At 45.6% G+C, this 26,418-nt stretch overlaps 1 protein-coding gene across 2 annotated transcripts; it reads left to right on the forward strand.

Annotated features, from left to right (window-relative positions):
- The first annotated feature begins 54 nt into the window (after nucleotides 1-54).
- On the forward strand, nucleotides 55-22,050 carry cyp4v2a (cytochrome P450, family 4, subfamily V, member 2a). 2 transcript variants are annotated; one of them, XM_072707165.1, is made up of 11 exons: nucleotides 55-736; nucleotides 1,053-1,165; nucleotides 1,283-1,368; nucleotides 1,687-1,877; nucleotides 17,050-17,119; nucleotides 17,291-17,417; nucleotides 17,598-17,771; nucleotides 18,993-19,095; nucleotides 19,190-19,324; nucleotides 19,900-20,079; nucleotides 21,493-22,050. In XM_072707165.1, the coding sequence occupies exons 1-11, from the start codon at nucleotides 544-546 to the stop codon at nucleotides 21,654-21,656; spliced, it is 1,536 nt and encodes a 511-aa protein (XP_072563266.1). In that variant the 5' UTR covers nucleotides 55-543; the 3' UTR covers nucleotides 21,657-22,050. The 2 variants fall into 2 exon arrangements, with proteins under 2 accessions (XP_072563266.1, XP_072563267.1); XM_072707166.1 differs by having other exon boundaries at nucleotides 1,071-1,165.
- Nucleotides 22,051-26,418: the final 4,368 nt, after the last annotated feature.

The raw sequence follows: 26,418 nt of genomic DNA on the forward strand, positions 1-26,418 counted from the left end.
TGAAGTTATCATACTATGCATACTGGCCTTGTACCTTGTCCCTCACTCTGTATGTATATTTATCAGTGCTCAACAAACCTCACTGCTGCATGTACTGTAATTCCTCTCTGGGATCAATAAGGATGATCTGATCTGATCTGGTTCAGACATAGATGGTTTTAATGTTCAGATCAGAGCCATGCATTATACATATGTATATAGTACAGCAAAATTCACACTGGGTATTTATTTATTTTTCTGTTTTATTTTTTATGTTTATTTGTTGAGTTATTTATGTAACGTATTATGCCTGCTGGTTGGCTGCCCTTTAATCTACACACTCTTAATGAAAACTGTCAAAAGCTGGTTCAACTGACCATTTCAGGTCAGGTTCCAGTGGGACCTGATTCACTTAGTCTCAAGTCCATGTCCACGGTTTCCACGTCCCCGTCGCTATACTGGCTAATCATTATTCAGATGATATTTATGAGCCAGAGTCAGGAAGCGCTTGGTGTAAAGTTCGGGGGATAGAGACGGACACAGAAGCTGCAGTGAAACGCAGAGATGGCTCTGGTGCTGGGATCCTACACCGTGGCGTCCTTCATCGTGACGCTTTTGGTCGCCTTTGTGACTTATGTCATGTACCAGTTACTCAGCAGGTTTATGCACAAATGGAAGGAGATGAAGCCCATTCCCGGGCTGGATCAGACCTACCCGATCCTGGGCAACGCGCTCTATTTCAAATCCAGCGCTGGAGGTGAGAGGGTTTCACATCGTTGAGGATGTATTCTTACCACTTTAGTCAAACCGGAAAGCTCATTATCAGGGCATCGCATTCACATTAGCAGTTTATGGCTGCACAGTCTCCTGATCTTCACCACGTCGTGTAGAATTTGACTTCAGCATGTAGCTAAACAGCACAGATTTACAACATAAAGTAATACCCTCGACAACTCCATCCCTACCATTAGCATCCTTATTCTTATCATCAATACTGCAGGAGTAACTCATCCCTACAGTGTAGGTCTTTTTTGCTGCTGTACAACTCAAGGTTGCTTTAAATGTTACAACAGAATTCTTCTGCCAGCTAGTCCAGCTGACTGAACAGTTCAAGAAAGAGCCACTGATGAAGTTGTGGATTGGACCGGTACCATTTCTTGTCCTGTTCCATGCTGAAAACGTTGAGGTAACGGGACCCGTTAAATCCCTTGTCACTGAAGTACCGGGAAATGACACAGAATGACATGCATACAGTACAAACCGCTTGATGATGTGACATGGCAGCGTGTCCTGTGTGTCGCAGATGGTGCTGAACAACCCCAAGCACATGGACAAATCATATGTCTACAGGTTCCTCCATCCGTGGCTCGGCACCGGTCTCCTGACCAGGTGGGCTCTCCGAGTGGAATGCTGGCTTCAGCCTGCCTTATGGGGGCTCATTGTGGAGCCCCATGTCCTGGCATTGAATCTCGATCATCTGACAGAGTGTGTAGGGCAGTCAGCCTGTGGTAATTGTTCACAATTAGAATCTATCAAACCCACCTATATGAGCAGCCAGTAGCGTTTCAGCTTGTTAAATGAGTCTGGGAGTTCTGCAGCAGTGATAATGATGACGGCAGTAAATGGGTTTGATTTGATCCAAAACTCCTTGATTCAGTTGGTTGAGCCATTAGTATGAGTTTTGAACCTCCCTTGGCCTGGTTTCAGCACCGGGGACAAGTGGCGCAACCGGAGGAAGATGCTGACCCCCACCTTCCACTTCTCTATCCTGACTGAGTTCCTGGAGGTCATGAACGAGCAGGCAGAGGTGCTTATGGGGAAGCTGGAGAAGGCGGCTGGCCAGGGCCCATTCAACTGCTTCAACCATATCACACTCTGCGCTCTGGACATCATCTGTGGTGAGTTGAACATCATTTGTGATGAATTCAATATCATCTGTGGTGCGTGTGACAAAATTTGTAATAAGTTTAACATCATCTATGCTGTGTTAAACATCACCTGAGGTGACCAATCTTATCCCCAAATGGCCAGTATGTATGCAGGTTTTTGGAATGACCTTTAGGTCAGCTACTCAAACCCAAGTATCAGGACTCTTCAGTCAATCAGTCCTCTGATTTGTAATCTAATTAGGGAGTGTCAGAGAAAACCTGCATACCCAGCGGCCCATTCTGGATTAGATTGCCCACACATGGTTTAGCATCATCTGTGGTGAGTTTTGCATCATCTTTGCTGCGTTCAGCATCATATATGGTGAATGTAACATCATCTGTAGTTAGTTTAGCATCATCTGTTGTGAGTGAGTTTAACATCACCTGTGATTAGCTTAACATCATCATGTGTGGTGAATTTGGCATCCTCTGTTTGGTGAGTGTCATATGTGATGAATTTACAGTGTTTCCCCTACCATTTTATTATACACGGTTATAGGTCACATGTGACATCACTGGTGTTCTGGAAAATAGATAGGTGTGAAAATTTCCTGAAAGGGTGTGAAAGATGAGAGAGGGCCAGAGGAACTCATTAAACATGGTTTGATGTTGATTGGTTTAAAAAACAAAGAGTTATTACAATTTATCCAACTGCAATATTGACACACGGTTATAGGTCACATAGAGCTGGTGTTCTGGAAAATAGATGGGCGTGAAAATTTCCTCATATGGTGTGAAAGATGAGAGAGGGCCAGAGGAACACACTGAATTTGGTTTGATGTTTATTGGCTTAAAAATTAAGGAGGTATTACAATTTATCCAACTGCAATATTGATAGACGGTTATAGGACACATACTGTACAAGTGGTGTTATGCTGATTGGCATTGCACTTTCAAGACGGTCCCTAAATTTTCCGGCAGTTTTGTGTGAGCAGAAGGATATTCCCATCTTGCTTTGTATATTTAATTCATATTGCTGGAGAATGTGGAGCTAACTTAAAGTGTGAAATATTTTCCTCGTTTGACTTCACATGTAGAGCCTAATCTGAAAAGAATTGCCGTCATGATCCCGAAAATATTGCCGTTTAGATGTCAGTAAATGTAGCGAATATCGAACATAAAACCAACATCACCGCGGTGCTATACCTTTTAGTATTTATGTTAAAGCAAGACTTATTTTATTACTGTTGTGTTGGAAACACTTAAATTTAATAAGCACAAAAACATATGACATAAACACGACTGTATTGTGGGTTTTACGGCTTTTTTGGAGGTCACCAACTCCGGTGCTAATGACAACAACCAGAAACAGCTGATTACATGGGGATTCCACACGAGGTTAACGAGGGGGCGTGGCACACGGAAGGACAGGGGCAATGTTGGGATTAGATCTTTATTGTTTTGGAAGCCATTAAGAAAAAAATGCTCTTCTTGTTTTATCCTGTTCATTTTGTGTTTAAATGCTAAAAAAAAAACAAAAAACAAATTTAGGTGTAATTTTGGGGGGCCGGGAACCAATGAATTGGTTTTCCATTATTTCTTAAGGGGAAAATTCGATCAGAACTCGAGCTTTTTAGGATTCGATCAGGAGTCCGGAACGGATTAAGTTCGAGAACCGAGGTACCACTGTATATTAAAATAATTACAGGTCACACTAACAATGAATAACCCCGCTAATATCCCCGATATACCTACCGCCAGCATGAGGACTTATAACACCGCTGGACCTGCCTTCACCACCTCCCCAACTACAAAAACACAGGCTACTCAATGACGGTATTTATAATCACGGGGCACGCATATTAAAGCCGAGGGCTTACCGGCAACAGGACACACCTCCCCAAAGGCGCGCATTACACCAACCGCTCGACCCCCAACATACCACATCGATGGGTAAGGGATGACAATGAGTGCGCCAATCAACCCCCTGCGCACTCACTCCACGGCTGCTACCTCCACCGCCAGCAACAGGAACCGCATCAGCGCCATACCTAGCCATCCACCCACTATATACAGCACTAGCCCGGCCCAAACCACAGGGGAAGCAATCGGGCGAACGGATAAATATTCCCCACTTGGCTACAGTAGCATCATTCATGTGAATTCAGCATCATCTGGGGTGAATTTAGCATCATCTATGGTGATCGAGTTTAACTTCACCCCTGCTGAGTTTAGCATCATATGTGGTGAACGTAGCATCATATGTGGTGAATGTAGCATCATACATGGTGAATTTAGCATCATCTGTGGTGATCGAGTTTAACCTCACCCTTGCTGAGTTCAGCATCATATGTGGTGAACGTAGCATCATATGTGGTGAATGTAGCATCATATGTGGTGATCGAGTTCAACCTCACCCCTGCTGACTTTAGCATCATATGTGGTGAATGTAGCATCACCTGGGGTGAATTTAGCATCATCTATGTTGATCGAGTTTAACCTCACCCCACCTGAGTTTAGCATCACATGTGGTGAATGTAGTGTGGTGCAGTGACCTATAATACCCTTTTTATGAACAGCCGACTACGCCACCCCTGGGACACTTCACCTGGGGACAATGATGATAACCCAACTTGCAAATACAGCACACAGGTTCGATTCACCGGAAAGGGCCAGAGACGTGAATCAGTAAAAGTTATTTTATTACATTCAAGGGGAGATTCATAATTCCACGCTACATACAATAGATCTAAAAACCCCTTCGGCGCCAAACCACTGCAGCAGACCACACCAGATAAAAGCACAACTGATCTCTGGACCAGGAACTGTCCACAGGCGGGACCTCCGTGGGTACTTCACGTGAGCACACACACACACACACACACACACATGCACATACACACACACGGGTGAGGTCCACCACCAGCCAGGACGGTGCCGCTCAATGCTAGTAGCCCTGAAACACAGGCAAAGAGGCAGGGCACCAGATTAGTATGGTACCCGCTTTCCATCACCCCGCAACGCCCGCTTGACCACCCAAAGCTTAACCAAAATACAAAATAATCACAGCAATCAAAACAAACAATTAAAATATACCAGAAAAATACAAACAATCAATCCATGCAATGCAATAAATCAAACCAATGGGAACCAAAATACAAAATCATGAGGCAGCATATAGGCTGTACGCAGAGATCGGCAGCGGAACAGCGCCACTCCAGGAAGCTCCGGACACCAAGGTTCCACGCTGGGCTACATCCCAGCACTAACACAGACTGGGTGAAATCCCCCATGAGCCCACGCGCTCCACAGGATACGCCGTTGTTGATAGCGTGTAAACAGACAGACAAACAGAACAGCAGCGATGTCCACGTTCCCAGTAAACCTGCAATATATTAAAATAATTACAGGTCACACTAACAATGAATTACCCCGCCAATATCCCCGATGTACCTACCGCCAGCATGAGGACTTATAACACCGCTGGACCTGCCTTCACCACCTCCCCAACTACAAAAACACAGGCTACTCAATGACGGTATTTATAATCACGGGGCACGCATATTAAAGCCGAGGGCTTACCGGCAACAGGACACACCTCCCCAAAGGCGCGCATTACACCAACCGCTCGACCCCCAACATACCACATCGATGGGTAAGGAATGACAATGAGTGCGCCAATCAACCCCCTGCGCACTCACTCCACGGCTGCTACCTCCACCGCCAGCAACAGGAACCGCGTCAGCGCCATACCTAGCCATCCACCCACTATATACAGCACTAGCCCGGCCCAAACCACAGGGGAAGCAATCGGGCGAACGGATAAATATTCCCCACTTGGCTACAGTAGCATCATCTGGGGTGAATTCAGTATCATCTGTGGTGAATTTAGCATCATCTGTGGTGATCGATTTTAACCTCACCCTTGCTGAGTTTAGCATCATATGTGGTGAACGTAGCATCATTTGTGGTGAATTTAGCATCATATGTGGTGATCGAGTTTAACCTCACCCTTGCTGAGTTTAGCATCATATGTGGTGAATGTAGCATCATATGTGGTGATCGAGTTTAACCTCACCCCTGCTGACTTTAGCATCATATGTGGTGAATGTAGCGTCATCTGTGGTGAATTTAGCATGGTCTGTGGTGATCGATTTCACGGAGGCGGTTTCAGTTTGTGCAGCCGGGTGAGAGGTCGCAATGCATCTAACCGTAATGCATTGCGTCAGGATCAGAATGCGTTGCTTTAAGCCAGCGCTGTAAACAAGTCGAACGCACCCAATGACCGGACTGGGGAAACAAATTGACACACGGACTTAATACAGAGGACTAATGACAACAACCAGAAACAGCTGATCACATGGGGATCCCACACGAGGTTAACGAGGGGGCGTGGCACACGGAAGGAGCGGACAATCGGGGCAGGACAGGGGAAATGTTGGGATAAGATCTTTATCATTTTGGTAGCCATTAAGAAAAAAAATGCTCTTCTTGTGTTATTCTGTTCATTTTGTGTTTAAATGCTAAAAAAAAAAAAAAAAAAAAAAAAAAAACTTATTTTAGGTGTAATTTTGGGGGACCGGGAACCAATTAATTGGTTTTCCATTATTTCTTAAGGGAGAGATTTGATCAGAACTCGAGCATTTTAGGATTCGATCCGGAGTCCGGAACGGAGTAAGTTCGAGAACCGAGGTACCACTGTATATTAAAATAATTACAGGTCACACTAACAATGAATAACCCCACCAATATTCCCGATGTACCTACCGCCAGCATGAGGACTTATAACACCGCTGGACCTGCCTTCACCACCTCCCCAACTACAAAAACACAGGCTACTCAATGACGGTATTTATAATCGCGGGGCACGCATATTAAAGCCGAGGGCTTACCGGCAACAGGACACACCTCCCCAAAGGCGCGCATTACACCAACCGCTCGACCCCCAACATACCACATCGATGGGTAAGGGATGACAATGAGTGCGCCAATCAACCCCCTGCGCACTCACTCCACGGCTGCTACCTCCACCGCCAGCAACAGGAACCGCGTCAGCGCCATACCTAGCCATCCACCCACTATACACAGCACTAGCCCGGCCCAAACCACAGGGGAAGCAATCGGGCGAACGGATAAATATTCCCCACTTGGCTACAGTAGCATCATCTGGGGTGAATTCAGCATCATCTGGGGTGAATTCAGCATCATCTGGGGTGATCGAGTTTAACCTCACCCTTGCTGAGTTCAGCATCATATGTGGTGAACGTAGCATCATATGTGGTGAATGTAGCATCATATGTGGTGATCGAGTTTAACCTCACCCTTGCTGAGTTTAGCATCATATGTGGTGAATGTAGCATCATCTGGGGTGAATTTAGCATCATCTGTGGTGATCGAGTTTAACCTCACCCTTGCTGAGTTTAGCATCATATGTGGTGAATGTAGCATCATATGTGGTGAACGTAGCATCATATGTGGTGAATGTAGCATCATATGTGGTGATCGAGTTTAACCTCACCCCTGCTGACTTTAGCATCATATGTGGTGAATGTAGCATCATATGTGGTGAACGTAGCATCATATGTGGTGATCGAGTTTAACCTCACCCCTGCTGACTTTAGCATCATATGTGGTGAATGTAGCATCATATGTGGTGATCGAGTTTAACCTCACCCCTGCTGACTTTAGCATCATATGTGGTGAATGTAGCATCATATGTGGTGAATTTAGTATCATCTGTGGTGATCGAGTTTAACCTCACCCCTGCTGACTTTAGCATCATATGTGGTGAATGTAGCATCATATGTGGTGAACGTAGCATCATATGTGGTGAATGTAGCATCATATGTGGTGATCGAGTTTAACCTCACCCCTGCTGACTTTAGCATCATATGTGGTGAATGTAGCATCATATGTGGTGATCGAGTTTAACCTCACCCTTGCTGACTTTAGCATCATATGTGGTGAATGTAGCATCATATGTGGTGAATTTAGTATCATCTGTGGTGATCGAGTTTAACCTCACCCCTGCTGACTTTAGCATCATATGTGGTGAATGTAGCATCATATGTGGTGATCGAGTTTAACCTCACCCCTGCTGACTTTAGCATCATATGTGGTGAATGTAGCATCATATGTGGTGATCGAGTTTAACCTCACCCCTGCTGACTTTAGCATCATATGTGGTGAATGTAGCATCATATGTGGTGAATTTAGCATGATCTGTGGTGATCGATTTCACGGAGGCGGTTTCAGTTTGTGCAGCCGGGTGAGAGGTCGCAATGCATCTAACCGTAATGCATTGCGTCAGGATCAGAATGCGTTGCTTTAAGCCAGCGCTGTAAACAAGTCGAACGCACCCAATGACCGGACTGGGGAAACAAATTGACACGCGGACTTAATACAGAGGACTAATGACAACAACCAGAAACAGCTGATCACATGGGGATCCCACACGAGGTTATCGAGGGGGCGTGGCACACGGAAGGAGCGGACAATCGGGGCAGGACAGGGGAAATGTTGGGATAAGATCTTTATCATTTTGGTAGCCATTAAGAAAAAAAATGCTCTTCTTGTGTTATTCTGTTCATTTTGTGTTTAAATGCTAAAAAAAAAAAAAAAAACTTATTTAGGTGTAATTTTGGGGGACCGGGAACCAATTAATTGGTTTTCCATTATTTCTTAAGGGAGAGATTTGATCAGAACTCGAGCATTTTAGGATTCGATCCGGAGTCCGGAACGGAGTAAGTTCAAGAACCGAGGTACCACTGTATATTAAAATAATTACAGGTCACACTAACAATGAATAACCCCACCAATATCCCCGATGTACCTACCGCCAGCATGAGGACTTATAACACTGCTGGACCTGCCTTCACCACCTCCCCAACTACAAAAACACGGGCTACTCAATGACGGTATTTATAATCGCGGGGCACGCATATTAAAGCCGAGGGCTTACCGGCAACAGGACACACCTCCCCAAAGGCGCGCATTACACCAACCGCTCGACCCCCAACATACCACATCGATGGGTAAGGGATGACAATGAGTGCGCCAATCAACCCCCTGCGCACTCACTCCACGGCTGCTACCTCCACCGCCAGCAACAGGAACCGCATCAGCGCCATACCTAGCCATCCACCCACTATACACAGCAGTAGCCCGGCCCAAACCACAGGGGAACCAATCGGGCGAACGGATAAATATTCCCCACTTGGCTACAGTAGCATCATCTGTGGTGAATGTAGCATCATCTGGGGTGAATTTAGCATCATCTGTGGTGATCGAGTTTAACCTCACCCTTGCTGAGTTTAGCATCATATGTGGTGAATGTAGCATCATATGTGGTGAACGTAGCATCATATGTGGTGAATGTAGCATCATATGTGGTGAACGTAGCATCATATGTGGTGAATGTAGCATCATATGTGGTGATCGAGTTTAACCTCACCCCTGCTGACTTTAGCATCATATGTGGTGAATGTAGCATCATATGTGGTGATCGAGTTTAACCTCACCCCTGCTGACTTTAGCATCATATGTGATGAATGTAGCATCATATGTGGTGAATTTAGTATCATCTGTGGTGATCGAGTTTAACCTCACCCCTGCTGACTTTAGCATCATATGTGGTGAATGTAGCATCATATGTGGTGAACGTAGCATCATATGTGGTGAATGTAGCATCATATGTGGTGATCGAGTTTAACCTCACCCCTGCTGACTTTAGCATCATATGTGGTGAATGTAGCATCATATGTGGTGATCGAGTTTAACCTCACCCCTGCTGACTTTAGCATCATATGTGATGAATGTAGCATCATATGTGGTGAATTTAGTATCATCTGTGGTGATCGAGTTTAACCTCACCCCTGCTGACTTTAGCATCATATGTGGTGAATGTAGCATCATATGTGGTGATCGAGTTTAACCTCACCCCTGCTGACTTTAGCATCATATGTGGTGAATGTAGCGTCATCTGTGGTGAATTTAGCATGATCTGTGGTGATCGATTTCACGGAGGCGGTTTCAGTTTGTGCAGCCGGGTGAGAGGTCGCAATGCATCTAACCGTAATGCATTGCGTCAGGATCAGAATGCGTTGCTTTAAGCCAGCGCTGTAAACAAGTCGAACGCACCCAATGACCGGACTGGGGAAACAAATTGACACGCGGACTTAATACAGAGGACTAATGACAACAACCAGAAACAGCTGATCACATGGGGATCCCACACGAGGTTATCGAGGGGGCGTGGCACACGGAAGGAGCGGACAATCGGGGCAGGACAGGGGAAATGTTGGGATAAGATCTTTATCATTTTGGTAGCCATTAAGAAAAAAAATGCTCTTCTTGTTTTATTCTGTTCATTTTGTGTTTAAATGCTAAAAAAAAAAAAAAAAACTTATTTAGGTGTAATTTTGGGGGACCGGGAACCAATTAATTGGTTTTCCATTATTTCTTAAGGGAGAGATTTGATCAGAACTCGAGCATTTTAGGATTCGATCCGGAGTCCGGAACGGAGTAAGTTCGAGAACCGAGGTACCACTGTATATTAAAATAATTACAGGTCACACTAACAATGAATAACCCCACCAATATCCCCGATGTACCTACCGCCAGCATGAGGACTTATAACACTGCTGGACCTGCCTTCACCACCTCCCCAACTACAAAAACACGGGCTACTCAATGACGGTATTTATAATCGCGGGGCACGCATATTAAAGCCGAGGGCTTACCGGCAACAGGACACACCTCCCCAAAGGCGCGCATTACACCAACCGCTCGACCCCCAACATACCACATCGATGGGTAAGGGATGACAATGAGTGCGCCAATCAACCCCCTGCGCACTCACTCCACGGCTGCTACCTCCACCGCCAGCAACAGGAACCGCATCAGCGCCATACCTAGCCATCCACCCACTATACACAGCACTAGCCCGGCCCAAACCACAGGGGAACCAATCGGGCGAACGGATAAATATTCCCCACTTGGCTACAGTAGCATCATCTGTGGTGAATGTAGCATCATCTGGGGTGAATTTAGCATCATCTGTGGTGATCGAGTTTAACCTCACCCTTGCTGAGTTTAGCATCATATGTGGTGAATGTAGCATCATATGTGGTGAACGTAGCATCATATGTGGTGAATGTAGCATCATATGTGGTGATCAAGTTTAACCTCACCCCTGCTGACTTTAGCATCATATGTGGTGAATGTAGCATCATATGTGGTGAACGTAGCATCATATGTGGTGAATGTAGCATCATATGTGGTGATCGAGTTTAACCTCACCCCTGCTGACTTTAGCATCATATGTGGTGAATGTAGCATCATATGTGGTGAATTTAGTATCATCTGTGGTGATCGAGTTTAACCTCACCCCTGCTGACTTTAGCATCATATGTGGTGAATGTAGCATCATATGTGGTGAACGTAGCATCATATATGGTGAATGTAGCATCATATGTGGTGATCGAGTTTAACCTCACCCCTGCTGACTTTAGCATCATATGTGGTGAATGTAGCATCATATGTGGTGATCGAGTTTAACCTCACCCTTGCTGACTTTAGCATCATATGTGGTGAATGTAGCATCATATGTGGTGAATTTAGTATCATCTGTGGTGATCGAGTTTAACCTCACCCCTGCTGACTTTAGCATCATATGTGGTGAATGTAGCATCATATGTGGTGATCGAGTTTAACCTCACCCCTGCTGACTTTAGCATCATATGTGGTGAATGTAGCATCATATGTGGTGATCGAGTTTAACCTCACCCCTGCTGACTTTAGCATCATATGTGGTGAATGTAGCATCATATGTGGTGATCGAGTTTAACCTCACCCCTGCTGACTTTAGCATCATATGTGGTGAATGTAGCATCATATGTGGTGAATTTAGCATGATCTGTGGTGATCGATTTCACGGAGGCGGTTTCAGTTTGTGCAGCCGGGTGAGAGGTCGCAATGCATCTAACCGTAATGCATTGCGTCAGGATCAGAATGCGTTGCTTTAAGCCAGCGCTGTAAACAAGTCGAACGCACCCAATGACCGGACTGGGGAAACAAATTGACACGCGGACTTAATACAGAGGACTAATGACAACAACCAGAAACAGCTGATCACATGGGGATCCCACACGAGGTTATCGAGGGGGCGTGGCACACGGAAGGAGCGGACAATCGGGGCAGGACAGGGGAAATGTTGGGATAAGATCTTTATCATTTTGGTAGCCATTAAGAAAAAAAATGCTCTTCTTGTTTTATTCTGTTCATTTTGTGTTTAAATGCTAAAAAAAAAAAAAAAAAAACTTATTTAGGTGTCATTTTGGGGGACCGGGAACCAATTAATTGGTTTTCCATTATTTCTTAAGGGAGAGATTTGATCAGAACTCGAGCATTTTAGGATTCGATCCGGAGTCCGGAACGGAGTAAGTTCGAGAACCGAGGTACCACTGTATATTAAAATAATTACAGGTCACACTAACAATGAATAACCCCACCAATATCCCCGATGTACCTACCGCCAGCATGAGGACTTATAACACTGCTGGACCTGCCTTCACCACCTCCCCAACTACAAAAACACGGGCTACTCAATGACGGTATTTATAATCGCGGGGCACGCATATTAAAGCCGAGGGCTTACCGGCAACAGGACACACCTCCCCAAAGGCGCGCATTACACCAACCGCTCGACCCCCAACATACCACATCGATGGGTAAGGGATGACAATGAGTGCGCCAATCAACCCCCTGCGCACTCACTCCACGGCTGCTACCTCCACCGCCAGCAACAGGAACCGCATCAGCGCCATACCTAGCCATCCACCCACTATACACAGCACTAGCCCGGCCCAAACCACAGGGGAACCAATCGGGCGAACGGATAAATATTCCCCACTTGGCTACAGTAGCATCATCTGTGGTGAATTCAGCATCATCTGGGGTGAATTTAGCATCATCTGTGGTGATCGAGTTTAACCTCACCCTTCTGAGTTCAGCATCATATGTGGTGAACATAGCATCATATGTGGTGAATTTAGCATCATCTGTGGTGATCGAGTTTAACCTCACCCTTGCTGAGTTTAGCATCATATGTGGTGAACATAGCATCAGATGTGGTGAATGTAGCATCATATGTGGTGATCGAGTTTAACCTCCCCCTTCTGAGTTCAGCATCATATGTGGTGAACATAGCATCATATGTGGTGAATGTAGCATGACCTGCTGACTTTAGCATCATATGTGGTGAACGTAGCATCATATGTGGTGAATGTAGCATCATATGTGGTGATCAAGTTTAACCTCACCCCTGCTGAGTTTAGCATCATATGTGGTGAACGTAGCATCATATGTGGTGAATGTAGCATCATATATGGTGAATTTAGCATCATCTGTGGTGATCGAGTTCAACCTCACCCCTGCTGACTTTAGCATCATATGTGGTGAATGTAGCATCACCTGGGGTGAATTTAGCATCATCTATGTTGATCGAGTTTAACCTCACCCCACCTGAGTTTAGCATCACATGTGGTGAATGTAGTGTGGCGCAGTGACCTATAATACCCTTTTTATGAACAGCCGACTACGCCACCCCTGGGACACTTCACCTGGGGACAATGATGATAACCCAACTTGCAAATACAGCACACAGGTTCGATTCACCGGAAAGGGCCAGAGACGTGAATCAGTAAAAGTTATTTTATTACATTCAAGGGGAGATTCATAATTCCACGCTACATACAATAGATCTAAAAACCCCTTCGGCGCCAAACCACTGCAGCAGACCACACCAGATAAAAGCACAACTGATCTCTGGACCAGGAACCGTCCACAGGCGGGACCTCCGTGGGTACTTCACGTGAGCACACACACACACACACACACACACTCACACACGTGCTTGGTGCACACACACACACGGGTGAGGTCCACCACCAGCCAGGACGGTGCCGCTCAAGGCTACTAGCCCTGAAACACAGGCCTAGAGACGGGACACCAGGTTAGTATGGTACCCGCTTTCCATCGCCCCGCAACGCCCGCTTGACCACCCAAAGCTTAACCAAAATACAAAATAATCACAGCAATCAAAACAAACAATTAAAATATACCAGAAAAATACAAACAATCAATCCATGCAATGCAATAAATCAAACCAATGGGAACCAAAATACAAAATCATGAGGCAGCATATAGGCTGTACGCAGAGATCGGCAGCGGAACAGCGCCACTCCAGGAAGCTTCGAACACCAAGGTTCCACGCTGGGCTACATCCCAGCACTAACACGGACTGGGTGAAATCCCCCATGAGCCCACGCGCTCCACAGGATACGCCGTTGTTGATAGCGTGTAAACAGACAGACAAACAGAACAGCAGCGATGTCCACGTTCCCAGTAAACCTGCAATATATTAAGATAATTACAGGTCACACTAACAATGAATTACCCCGCCAATATCCCCGATGTACCTACCGCCAGCATGAGGACTTATAACACCGCTGGACCTGCCTTCACCACCTCCCCAACTACAAAAACACAGGCTACTCAATGACGGTATTTATAATCGCGGGGCACGCATATTAAAGCCGAGGGCTTACCGGCAACAGGACACACCTCCCCAAAGGCGCGCATTACACCAACCGCTCGACCCCCAACATACCACATCGATGGGTAAGGGATGACAATGAGTGCGCCAATCAACCCCCTGCGCACTCACTCCACGGCTGCTACCTCCACCGCCAGCAACAGGAACCGCGTCAGCGCCATACCTAGCCATCCACCCACTATACACAGCACTAGCCCGGCCCAAACCACAGGGGAAGCAATCGGGCGAACGGATAAATATTCCCCACTTGGCTACAGTAGCATCATCTGTGGTGAATTTAGCATCATCTGTGGTGATCGAGTTTAACCTCACCCTTGCTGAGTTCAGCATCATATGTGGTGAATGTAGCAACGTGTGGTGAATGAGTTTAGCATCATAATCTGTGTTTAACTTAGCATTATCTGTTAGCATCACCTGCTTTGAGATTAACATCATACTTGGTGAACGTACCGTCATTTGTGGTGAATTTAGCATCATCTGTGGTGAATTTAATTTCATCTGTGGGAAATTTAGCATCGTCTGTGGTAAGTATAACATTATCATCTGTGTTGAATTTACCATCATCTGTGGTGAGTTTAACATTACATGCGTCAAGTGAGTTTAACATCAGCTCTTGTGAGTTTGGCATCATCTGTGGTGATTTTAGCATCAGCTTTAATGACTTCTGAATTATCTGTGGTGAGTGTAGCATCATCTTTAATGAGCTTTAATGAATTACCTTTGATTAGTTTAACATCATGTTTGGTTAATTTAGTACCATATGTGGTAATTTTAGCATCATCAGTGATGAGTATAACATTATCATCTGTGATGAATTTAACAAAATCTGTAGTGAATTTAGCATCCTCCATGGTGAATTTAATATAATCTGTAGTGAATTTAGCATCCTCCATGGTGAATTTAATATAATCTGTAGTGAATTTAGCATCCTCCATGGTGAATTTAATATAATCTGTAGTGAATTTAGCATCCTCCATGGTGAATTTAGCATCATCTGTGGTGAATTTAACATAATCTCTGGTGAATTTAGAATCATATGTGGTGGGTATAGCATCATATGTGGTGAATGAGTTTAACAACATAATCTGTGGTGAATTTACCATCATCTGTAGTAAATTTAGCATCAACTGTGGTGAGTGAATTTACCATCATCTGTGGTCAGTTTAGCATCATATATGGTTAGTATACCACAGTGGTTCCCAATCTTTCTCTGCAGGGCCCCCCTTTTCTAGATAGAAACATTATTGAGCCCCCCCATTCAGACTACACAGGTTCAGATTCAAACTTTATTTGAAATACAACTCCCTTTTCTAATTGAGCGAAACAAATGCAATTACAAAATACAAATGCAATTTCATCGCTGTGGGAGAAAAAAGAGCAATCAATTAAAAATAAAAGTCCAGCATAAGTTTGAAATTATGCAAATGCAGATTTAACATTCCTGTTAATATTTATTGCCGTACACAAATTAAAGTTTGTCTTACGATTACCGCATTTTGTTTTTAATGATAACCGCAGGTTTCAGCTTATCCTATAGCACAAAACAACACTAAATCATACCCATTAATTGATAGTCTCCCTGCACTTCATGTAGAAAATTTTAAACTTTTTCATGATATGGTTGGATTTTTTTGTCCGGCGCTGCAAAACGTCATCACGCGTCACCATGTCACAAGAGCAAGACAACTTAAGACGGATTGTACACCACCTCTCAGTCGGCTGAACAAACTGGAACTGCCTCCGTGACGACACAACTTTGCCCTTATTGGCTGAAAAAAAAAAATCCTATCCCATTGGCGCACCTCTCCGCAATACCTCTGCGCCCCACTAGGGGGGTGCGCCCCCCAGTTTGGGAACCGGTGGTATACCACCATCTGTGGTGAATTTAGCATTATCTGTTTCATATCATTCTCTTTGGTATGTTGAACATCATCTCCAGTGAGTTTAGCATTGGGCTGGCCAATTTTACCCTCAAAGGGCCAGTGTGTATGCAGGTTTTTGGAATCAACTTTAGGTGAACTGTTCAAATCCAGGTGTCTCTTCAGCCATTCAGTCCTGTAATTAGTGTTTAACTTACGGAGTTGCAGTGAAAACCTCCATTCCCAATGGCACTTTCTGGATAGGATTACCCACCCTTGTGGTTTAATGTAGAGTAAAAGAAGCATTTGATGATTTCATCATTGTTACTTCGGTGAGAAGTTCAGATATCCGGGAGGGCCTCAGAGTAGAACCGCTGCTTCTTCACGTCGAAAGGAGCCAGTTGAGGTGGTTTGGACATCTGGTGCGGATGCCTCCTGGGCGGCTACCCGGAGAGGTTTTCCGTGCATGTCCTACAGGGAGGAGGCCCCGGGGCAGGCCCAGGACTTGCTGGAGGGATTATATCTCTCGGCTGGCCTGGGAACGCCTCGGTGTCCCCCCCGAGGAGCTGGTAGAGGGAGGTCTGGGTGCCTCTCCTGAAGCTGCTGCCCCCGCGACCCGAACCCCGGACAAGCGGCAGATGATGGATGGATGGATGGATGGATGGATCATTGTTACTGCAAAGGCTACTTTCATCTAGATCGATGATTTTATTTAATTTTTTTTCAGAAACTGCAATGGGAAAGAAAATCTATGCTCAAAGTAACCAAGACTCTGAGTATGTCCGCAGTGTGTACAAGTGAGTCCTCTTCCTTTCTCTGTGTGTTTGTTGATATGAGCTAAATCTTAGTTTGCTTTTCCTGGAGCTGTGTGTGTGAAGGTCATTGCCGTTGAGTGTTTACTGTGAGCACAGCCTCATGAATCCTTCTCTGACAGCCTAGAGGTGATAACCCATATGCCTCTCCTGTAGGATGAGCGACATCATTATCCGCAGGGTGAGGATGCCCTGGTACTGGCCAAATTTCGTGTACCGCCTCCTCGGGGATGGGAAGGAGCATGACCGGAGCCTGAAGGTCCTGCACTCCTTCACGGAGAGTGTGAGTAAGATAACGGTGAAGATGGTTGGGGAATCCAAGAAAGATGATTGCGAGATACAGACTTAGGGTTAGTGGTGGGGGTGTCCTCATTTGGTGAGAAGTTTGGTCACCCTCCTGTGGCTGACTATATCATGCCCATACCCCCCCACTTCAAAAGGCCCCCATCTTTTCATTCCACAGGTGATCCGAGAGAGAGAGGAATACATCTCCAACAATGAGTCAGACAGCGAATCCGACGAAGGTAGTAGGAAGAGACGGGCTTTCCTGGACATGCTGCTGAAGACCACAGATGAGCATGGCAACAAGCTGACCCCTAAAGACATCCAGGAAGAGGTGGACACCTTCATGTTCGAGGTACACGTGGCCCTTTGGAGGACCGGAAGCCCCAGTCCTGTTCCAGCTCGGCGTCCCTCTGTACCAGGAGGTCCTGTGATCAGGAGAGCTGCCTGCTGTGGATGTCCTCGGCACACGTGGACAAATTTGGATTCTTAATGTCCAGTGTTCACCGAGGAAGCACTGCTCACATCAGCCAGCAAAAAAATAGCATCTGTTCCAGTTTTAGAAAAGCTGGATATTATCTTTGGGTGTAGATTTCAGTTGGCTGTGGACACGCTGTGCTTGGAGATTAACGATAAGGGTGCTCCTATTAATATGTAACATTTATAGCTCTGAAAATTTGCTTGGACTGCAGTTCTGACTTTACACATGCAAACATTTTCCATGAGGAACGAATGCTGTTTTGGTCCAGGGTTGCAGTCCAAGGCCATTAGCTGAGCTGATATCTAACCCATATACTGTTTATTTTCCATGCCTGTGTATCTGAATGTAGGACAGTCATTAATTATTAGGGGACCGTGTCAGATTGGAGGCTGACTGAAGGGTAGGAAGCACATGTCAGACATGGCAAGACAGTAGCCACTGTGGCATTGATGGGCTGGGATTCATGCTTTGGGCTTGTAGTGACAGGGACTGTTGCCATGGGAACTGTGATGCTGCTCTCCACAGTAACCCTGAAGGAGGAGCAGCCATTGGATGTTTCCCTGGAATGACCCTGCTGCCAACAGATTTTGATCTTCCAAGTAGTTTGATGTAGAATCAACAAAAAAAAATCACAGAAAATCTTTTGGCTTTAGTCCCTATGAGCAGACTTACAAAGTAATGTTTGTTATGAATACAAAATATCAGTTACAAGTTGGCAAATCAAATTATATAATGGTTATACAATTTAATTTCGGCAAACTGGTTGATGAGTGATCTCTTATTCATGCATAAAAACAAATAATAACAAAAAACTGTTTAGGCCCATGTGAAAATGTGATAATTGTATTTTGCATGATTTCTGTGTTAAAAAATAAGCAAAGGGCCGGTGTGTCTGCAGGTTTTTGGGATAACCTGTAGGTCAGCTGTCCAAACCCAGGTGTGAGGACTCTTCAGCCAATCAGTCCTCTAATTAGTAATCTAATTAGCGAGTTGCAGTGAAAATCCGCATACACAGCGGCCCTTTGCGGTTAAGATTGGCCACCCCTGATTTAATGTCTATCAATCAGTGTTGTCTTTGTCTCCCTCTTGTGGCAGGGCCATGACACTACAGCCGCCGCAATGAACTGGGCCATTCACCTCCTGGGTTCTCACCCTGAAGTGCAGAGAAAGGTTCAGCAGGAGCTGCAGGAAGTGTTTGGTACCCTCTGCTCTCTGTAGATATGTCCATCTAGCTTTCCTGTTTAAGTAACACCCCCCCCCCCCATTCACGGCTCTCTGTTTTTCCCCACTAGGTTCCTCGGACCGGCCTGTCAACATGGATGACATGAAGAAGCTGCGTTACCTGGAATGTGTCATCAAAGAATCCCTCCGCCTCTTCCCCTCAGTGCCCATGTTCGGGCGCAGCATCTGTGAAGACTGTGTCATCAGTAGGTGGCAGCAGAGAGCCATGCATGCTACGTGGGCTTTCCTTAGCCACGCTAGGTTGTTGTCCTTCTGTAGGTCTGTTAATAAGAGGCAGGCACCCCCTTCCCCCAGCAGACTGAAAATGGACCGACTCAAGCAGGTGAAAAGCTCGTGGCTGCAGGTCACAGGGAAGCCAGGCGAAGCCCCAACCCTGCGACTGCAGCTGCAGTGTTCTGGCCCCTCCATGTTTGTGGCGTCATACAGACCCCCCCCCCCCGCCCCCCATCCTAGTCAGATCCTAGTGAGACCTTGTCCTTCTGGGAATTGTGCTTTTCCGAGGGAAATATCATTCCAAAAAAGTCTCATTAAAACCAGAGATATTTGGATGATGAGTTTTTTTTTCAGTGTTGTGCCCCCCCCCCCCCCATTTTATTAACACTTGTCCCAGATGCAGTGAGTGATGTGGGAATGCACACTGTAGCAATTCACAGACCGGCATGAAAAAGGGAAATGCTTAAAATTTGAAGGCCTCAGTGTCTGACTTTCTGAGAGTTTATGGCCCTGATCCCTGCCTCCCCCACCCCCGCCCTGATTACAGAAGGCTACAAGGTTCCCCGGGGGGCCAACGCCATCATCATCCCCTATGCCCTGCACCGGGACCCACGCTATTTCCCAGAGCCAGAGCTGTTCCGACCGGAACGCTTCCTGCCTGAGAACTCCACGGGTCGGCACCCCTACTCCTACATCCCGTTCTCCGCCGGGCTCCGGAACTGCATCGGTGCGTAGCCCCCGACAACCTCCCTGCTCCTCAGGGCCTTTGAGAAGTTTTCCCATCTCATGCTCAGACGTTTCCTCCATACAGCTGGGTCAGGGACACTTCTGGCTGGCTCTCTACAGCAGAACTCCAGAATTGCACTTTACTTTGTAGACCAACATCATGAAATAGAGACAATTCACAGGAGATCTGTATTTAAACATGTACAGTGGTACCTCGGTTCTCGAACTCACTAGAACTTGAATTTCTTGAAAGTCGAACAAACCAGTTTGACCTAGAACTCGATCTGAATATCAGAAGTCGAACCGTGAACGCTGATCTAATATAAATTGTACGCGCCAGGAATGTAGTCATACTACAATGCAATTCTTACTTGAATGCCTTCTTCACAGACTGGACGATTAACCAAATAAAATAACAATAAATAAACCACTAACTTACGTGTACTATTAGAGCATTTATGTCATTTATTTAAACTTTATTTTACCAGGTAAATTAACTGAAAACCAGTTCTTACTGCTTTACGTGATATTCGGGAGAAATAGCAGATTACGCATCTGAACTGCCTGGGATACAAACATCATGCGTGTAACTAAACTCTTCAGCCAATAAGGGCAAAGGTGTGTCGTCATGGAGGCGGTTCCAGTTTGTGCAGCCGGGTGAGAGGTCGCAATGCATCTAACCGTAATGCATTCCGTCAGGATCAGAATGCGTTGCTTTCAGTCAGCGCTGTTAGCAAGTCGAACGCACCCAATGACCGGACTGGGGAAACAAACTGAAACGCGGACTTAATACAGAGGACTAATGACAACAACCAGAAACAGCTGATCACATGGGGATCCCACACGAGGTTAATAAGGGGGCGTGGCACACGGAAGGAGCGGATGATCGGGGCAGGACAGGGGTAATGTTGGGATAAGATCTTTATCGTTTTGGAAGCCATTAAGAAAAAAAATGCTCTTCTTGTTTTATCCTGTTGTGTTTAAATGCTAAAAATTAAAAAAAAAAAACTTATTTAGGTGTAATTTTGGGGGGCCGGGAACCAATTAATTGGTTTTCCATTGTTTCTTATGGGGAAAATTCGATCAGGACTCGAACTTTTTAGGATTCGATCCGGAGTCTGGAACGGATTAAGTTCAAGAACCGAGGTACCACTGTATTTGAATAATTTTGTCATGGATTTGATTCGCTTTGTTTATAGAGTAGACCTTATACGATATATGAATATGCATACAGACCTATCTACAAGGACATGGACAGATCTGGACATTTCAGGTCACACAGTACTCAACTGGTTGTTGAATCAAAAACTCGGTCTGGATTTTTACTTTCTGTACCTGAAACTCCTGCTGATGGATCTATAAGCTCTCATTTGTGTACGTGTGTGTGTGTGTGTGTGTGTGTGTGTGAGCACAGGTCAGCGCTTTGCGCTGATGGAGGAGAAGGTGGTGCTGTCCTACATCCTGCGCTACTTCAACATCGAGGCCATGCAGAAGCGAGAGGATCTCAAGCCCATCGGGGACCTCATCCTGCGTCCAGAGAAGGGGATCTGGATCCGCCTGACGAAGAGGACCCGTTAGACACCGCCCACCCCAACGTCTGTCGTTTACTGACAGTCCCAGAAAACCTCCCACAATGCTTAGCTGCTCCCCTGTCCGGTTTCCCAGCCTATCTGCCATGGTCCCTCCGCCACGTTTCTCTATCACATGTGTAACTGCCTATAAGCTGTTCGCTTAGCTCCTCCCTGCCTCTTTCTGATGTCCTGAACGTGTCAGCTGACAGACACATAACCTGACAGGAATGTCATTGTGGCTGAGGGCGGACGGCATTAAGGCTGATTCAGAAAAAAAGGGCCCGGAGCCTTAACCTTATCCCCAGGGAGTCATTGATTTCAGAAGAAAAGCCCCACAAATGTCTCCTGTAAATTAGCCGCCATGAAAAGACAAATGAGCAATAAAAGCAGACCCAGCAGCATATGTCAGTGTTGCGTGTTTTTCCTGCATTTCCTGCACTTTCACTTTCATGGTTGACAGGGCACCTGTTTTTGTCTCCATCGCACCTCTTCCACTTTGGGATGGCTGGTTGGGGGGGGGGGGGGTGCCAGAGCAAAGGGGAACCTGAACTGAATGGGTCAGAAAGCCTAGAATAAAGCCATCAAGAAACCCAGAAGATAAGGACCTACATAAGAAAACACAGCCGTACCCCTCCCCCAAATAGCAGCAAAGATAAATTAACATCATACTTTCTAGAGTTGCTTTTTTTCTTAAATGGAATGTTTCTCAGACACATATTTCCTGGCCACTCAGTTTGTAAAAAACCTTAGTCATGTGACCAGCCAACAGCCAATCGGGAGATAAGAGCAGGGGTATGAAACGCAGGTAGGCCGAGCGCATGTCCGATCGTGCATCATGAGGCGCTAATCAAGGTCATCACCCTGCGAACAACAGAACACTGTGCAGTCTCACATCGGCCACGGCATGAAGGACGGTTCCTGATCGTCACCACACGCTGAAGATCTGGACCCGTCGCATCTCATAAGGGGCACAATGGCCGCTACCTTTCCCACGCCAGCACTCCTTATACTTACGGAGAGTAACTACATGCCAGTTGTTGTGCATTTAGTGCACCATGAATTTTAAAAGCAGCCATGCCGAGTTGCTTAATGGACCGTTTGATTCTCGGGGACAGTTTAATTATGGCCGTCTGTTATTATGGATGTTGCGGTTCACTATCGCCCGATGAAGTGTCCCTTGTTAGCGGTGCTGCCGAGCGCTCTGTAGCCCAGTCATGTAGCCCATCCCACATACATTAACGAGGTCAGATCGATAGTTGGTTAGGCTGAAAAGGTGATTAATCGCATGCACTTTGCTGGCCTTGGCGTCCCAATACCATTAACCCAGTCAATGGATGGCTTTGTTTCCCGAACAATGAAGACTATGCTGAAAGACAGAGGTGCCATAATTACATTCACTTTTTCTTGTAACACTACCTTAAGGCAATGTTATTCTGCAGAAATAAAATCTGAAACACGTCCTCTGCCACCCCAACTATGTTATTCTGCCCTTTCATAGAATCCAATGTTTAAACATTTTTTAAGATATATTAAATATCTAATTCTGCACATGCTTCATTTTTCAAAAAGTTATAAACAGAAGTGTTCCATTTGTCTATTTATACTACATTCAAATAACCTCCACAGATATCTATTGTGCTGAGAAAATATTTTCCTCCCAAACAATGAAGCAGGGGTCTCAAACTTCAGTCCTGGGGGGCTGGAGCCCTACACAGTTTTTGGTTCACCCTCATTTAACACACCTGATTCAACTCCTTGTGCTAATTACCACACAGCTCTTGAGCTGAATCATTTGTGGTGGAACGGGAAAAAAACCAAGCTACACAGGGCTCCGGCTCCCCAGGACTGGAGTTTGACACCCCTGTAATGAAGGATACCTACCATCACTCAGAACAATGTGTAAAGCTTAAAGATACATAGTACTGCTCTGAGTAGTGTGTAAGGTTTAAGGATACCTAGTACCGCTCTGAGTAGTGTGTAAGGTTTAAGGATACCTAGTACCACTCTGAGCAGTGTGTAAGCTTTAAGGATACTAGTACTGCTCTGAGCAGTGTGTAAGGTTTAAGGATACCTAGTACTGCTCTGAGCAGTTTGTAAGCTTTAAGGATACCTAGTACCGCTCTGAGCAGTGTGTAAGCTTTAAGGATACCTAGTACCGCTCTGAGCAGTGTGCAAGGTTTGAGGATACCTAGTACTGCTCTGAGCAGTTTGTAAGCTTTAAGGATACCTAGTACCGCTCTGAGCAGTGTGTAAGCTTTAAGGATACATAGTACCGCTCTGAGTAGTGTGCAAGCTTTAAGGATACCTAGTACCACTCTGAGTAGTGTGTAAGCTTTAAGGATACCTAGTACTGCTCTGAGCAGTGTGTAAGGTTAAGGATTGGCTTTTGATTAGTGGAAGGAAAACTGCAATTGTTTACCATCTTCAGCAAAAACAGACTCCTTGGGAAGAAAAAAACAGACCAGCCACCAGACATTATCGCCCAAGATGACCCCCCCCCCCAATGGAATTATACACATTAGAACAAATTCTTCTACCGACAGACTGGAAGGTCATCATCTATTCTGGTACCTCAATGTAATCTTGTAATGATTAACAAAAGCTCACAAAGTTCACAAAATTCTGCAGCTGATTGAAATGAAATTCTCCAAATCTCTCTCAGTGAAAAACTGTCTGAAGCTCTCCAAGCTAGGAATCTCCTGAAGCTCTCCCAATCAGGCATGTTCTGATGCCCCAGAAATCTCATGAAGCTTTTCCAGTCAGGAATCTCATGAGGCTTTCCCAATGTGAAATCTCTTGAAGTTCCTTCAGTTAGGAATCCTATGAAGCTCTTTTAGCAATGCATACAGAGAGGCCTCAGGACCACGACTCATGCATAAATGTCTGCCTTTGAAGTTCACGCAGACCTAACTTCTCAGAAATGCTGCTTGCAGCCTCAACCAGGTCAGGCTCACAGTCTCTCCAACAGGGGGAGACAGAAAGGCACTTACTGAGACACGTTCTTGGACCAAAATCCCACTTTTGGGAAAATATGTTATAATATCTTATTTATTTGTGATGATGATGATGATGATGGCTGATGACAAATGGGTCAGAGAGTAATGGACTAAATCATTTCTACAATACTTTAATAATTTAATAATTTCAAATAAAGACAAACTGAACCAGTGACCACTGAGTTCTCCAGTAAAAGTTTGGTAAGTAAGAAGACACTTAACGCTGAGAGTGAGGGTGATGGTACCCTCCAGGCTGACTTTCACAGCCTGTTACCTGCGACACAGAGCAGGTGTCTGGGCTGATTTCAGCTCAATCTCTGCACGGCTACAGGAGATTACAGGAAAGGAGACCTGGCCTAAAGCTGCCCGCGCTCCTCACAGAAAGCGGATCATCATGCGTCACAAACTGATTTACACCACGGTGATCATAAATGGCATTTCATTACCACTGAAGGTAATTTTGTTCCTGTTATATTACAGCGAATGGCACAGGGATTGCTGATAAAAATACTGCAGCTAGAGATAAACACAGATTTGCGTCACCTTCAGATGGCCAGGTCTGCGTCACCTTCATGTAGACATGTCCGTGTGACCTTCACATTTTCAGGTCCGTGTCACCTTCACATATACAGGTCCACCTCACCTTCACACAGACAGGTCTTCGTCACCTTCAGGTACACAGGTCCGCGTCACCTTCAGGTAGACAGGTCCCCATCACAGCACCTCCGGTTCTCTTCGTGATAAAATAAAAATCATGGTTCTTCACAGGGCAAATGGAGCACGAGTAGCATTTATGCCGAAAGCATGTCATGCCTCTCCTACACACATCCCTGGCTTTCCCTCAAAAAGCTCAGGATATATCTTAAGCAGCAACTGAACAACCACCTGCTGTGATATGTAACAGGTTTCAGATCACGCAGAGGATTATGGGAAAGCGGTGAGCATAAGCTGGATGGTTCATATGATTTTCAGCTAAAGACCACTGCAAGGCAGAGAGTGCTGTTTAACATAAGATCAGATTAATGAGTCATTCACACAAAGTCAAAGGTCACAAATCACATCCCACCAAGTCTAAAGTTTGCTTGAAGATCCACATAAAACATGAAAATAGACTGTAGGTGCAAGACAATAAAAGATCTTAAATATTACCATTAGTCTTCTTTAATGAGACCCTTCAGGCATTTTAGAAGCCTGCTGAGTTCATCAGGGGCCTGCTGAGATGCGATGAAGATGGCAGAGATGTTGCAGAGGATCCTAATCCGGAGATAAAGCGGCAAAAAGCAGGTGAGGCGTCCTGGGTTTCCACAGAACACGTGCTGGTGTCCGGCCAGGAGACGGATACAGGGGGAGCGAACGGCACCTGGAGGAGTGAAGCAACACCAGCCGCCAAAGGAGAGTGGGGAGAGACGTCCCGAGAGCAGCTGTCTGACCAATAACACAGCAGGCCGCATTCCTGATAACCTGTTACACATCACAATCAGTACAATCAGTTTGCTTCAGTACTTTTTAAATATATAGCGTTATAGCGTTGCCTCGGTGCTGTAAATTTTAAGGACGGCAGGGCAGGAGGGCAGTGTGAGACCCCATACCCCAGGTCAACATGTAGTCAGACTCCTGGTGTGACCGTGGCTGTAGATCGTCGTGCTCCCAATCTGCTGTTAACATTTGAATACATTCACACGTCCGTCCGACCGAGTGGGTTAAGAAGTGCACACTTAACCTAAAGCCCAGACCTTTCAAGGGTGACATTATTATCTAAATGAGCTTCATTTG

This window comes from Paramormyrops kingsleyae, chromosome 25, assembly GCF_048594095.1.
Source record: "Paramormyrops kingsleyae isolate MSU_618 chromosome 25, PKINGS_0.4, whole genome shotgun sequence".
Lineage (NCBI taxonomy): Eukaryota > Metazoa > Chordata > Actinopteri > Osteoglossiformes > Mormyridae > Paramormyrops > Paramormyrops kingsleyae.

What these genes read in the sequence shown, in the direction of transcription:
- cyp4v2a (XM_072707165.1), top strand. Translation starts at nt 544, where the DNA reads ATGGCTCTGGTGCTGGGATCCTACACCGTGGCGTCCTTCATCGTGACG. An exon ending in TGCACTCCTTCACGGAGAGT is followed by an intron (nt 17,418 to 17,597) that starts GTGAGTAAGATA and finishes TTCATTCCACAG; the next exon opens with GTGATCCGAGAGAGAGAGGA. An exon ending in CTGTGAAGACTGTGTCATCA is followed by an intron (nt 19,325 to 19,899) that starts GTAGGTGGCAGC and finishes CCCTGATTACAG; the next exon opens with AAGGCTACAAGGTTCCCCGG.